Source organism: Cajanus cajan, chromosome 3 (genome assembly GCF_000230855.2).
Source record: "Cajanus cajan strain Asha chromosome 3, NIPB_CcT2T_4, whole genome shotgun sequence".
In the NCBI taxonomy this organism is placed as follows: domain Eukaryota; kingdom Viridiplantae; phylum Streptophyta; class Magnoliopsida; order Fabales; family Fabaceae; genus Cajanus; species Cajanus cajan.
The window spans coordinates 58930787-58932553 of NC_138519.1; the positions used below are offsets into that span (position 1 = coordinate 58930787).

The 1767-nt window shown below is 37.8% G+C and overlaps 1 protein-coding gene across 1 annotated transcript; it reads left to right on the top strand.

The window, feature by feature from the left end:
• The first annotated feature begins 1017 nt into the window (after positions 1 to 1017).
• Positions 1018 to 1566, top strand: LOC109789215 (uncharacterized). Its single transcript, XM_020348119.2, has one exon. The coding sequence runs from the start codon at positions 1018 to 1020 to the stop codon at positions 1564 to 1566; it is 549 nt and encodes a 182-aa protein (XP_020203708.2).
• Positions 1567 to 1767: the final 201 nt, after the last annotated feature.

The following is a 1767-nucleotide window of genomic DNA, read 5'->3' on the forward strand; positions in this document are numbered from 1 at the left end:
AAGAAGAAGTAGAACTGAGAATGAGAGAAGACGTGCAATAAGAAAAAGAAAGTGAAAAAGTATAAGCTACATTTTCTTCTCAAAGCATTTCATGTATATCTGTGTAAAAACTAAGATAACATATCTTAGTAAGTGTTGTTAATATTCTATCCTCTCTACGAGAGTAAACAAACACTTAGACACTTATTCTTGTGAAACTAAGGTTACGCACCTTAGTGAGTGTAAAAACTACCCTATCCTTTCAGTGAGAGTTGCAAATACAATCAACATCTTTATTTGCTGCAAAGCTTGAAGAGGCTGATAGAAAGAATACTTGTGAACCAGAAGTGGTTGAGAATACTAGCACTAGTAAGTGAAGCTAGCGGGCTAGACGTGGTCAAGAATACTTGGAGAACCAGAAGTGGTTAAGAATACTAGCGTCGACAAGTGAAGTTGACGAGCCATAAGTGGTTGAGAATACTTGTAATCCTTTGTGATTAGTGGAACCCTTCGGTTGAAGGAGACTGGACGTAGCTTAGATTGAGTGAACCAGTATAAACATCTGTGCATTTTTTTTTACTACTCACTTTGTTTTCATCCATTTTCTTTTCAACAAATTGTTAGACGAAAACACAACTGCTTATCTTGTTTAAGAAACAATTCTTTTTTGGACGATAAAACCCTTCAAATGGAAAACAAACTCACTCAACTTGTTTCTTGAAGTAGACGATCAGTTTTGTTAGACAAAATTTTTAGTCAGACTAGCCTGCACAAGTTTTTAACCGTGATTGAACACTCTATTCATTCAAAAATATTGTTGCAAAGCAACTTTGAAAAATCTACCTTCAAAACACGCACACACACATTCAACCCCCCCCCCTTTTGTGTGTATTTCTGCTAAATTTAGTTGGTATCAGAGCTGGACCCTTGGGTTGAGCATCTAACACTGCAGGGATAACGATCGTGGAAAACAAAGGAAAAGTCGTGAACCGCCCACCCCTCTTCAAAGGGACAAAATATGACTACTGGAAACAAAGAATGATTGCATTCTTTGATGCTTGTCATATAGACATGTTGGACGTTGTTGAACAAGGAAACTACATTCCACTAGATCAAGCTAGCAACGAGATACCCAAAGCACAATGGAGTGAAGAGCAAAAGCAAAGATTTGTGCTGAACTCTAAAGCACGCAACGCACTCATGTGTGCCCTGTCTGAGGAAGAATACACTAAAGTTCACAACTTTAGGAGTGCCAAACAGATGTGGGACACCCTAGCTCTAACCTACGAGGGGTCCCTAGAGGTAAAGCGCAATAAGCTAAGTTTGTTGGCACGTAATTATGAACTATTTAAGATGGAAGAAAGTGAATCTATACAAACCATGTTTGGAAGATTCCAAACCATTGTTAATGAACTTTCATTCCTAGGTAGAACTTATGATAACTTTGATAATATTGACAAATTACTTCGAAGTTTACCCAGGAAATGGAGACCACAAGTTACTGCTCTAAGAGCATCCAAGAATCGGGAAAAGCTCTCTCTGGAGGAACTCATTGGACTACTCAAGGTTCATGAGTTGGAATTGTAAAAAGATGACGCTGGGAGAAAATAAAAGTCTATTGCACTAAATGTACAAAAGACAAAATCTACACCATCCTCTTCAAAATCCCTAAAACCAGATGATCTGTCTGATGAAAGTTGTAGTGAAAAGACCTGCGATACAGACGATGAAATATCCTTACTATCAAGGAAGATTCATTCAATAATGAAGAAAAAGGGAGGAATACGA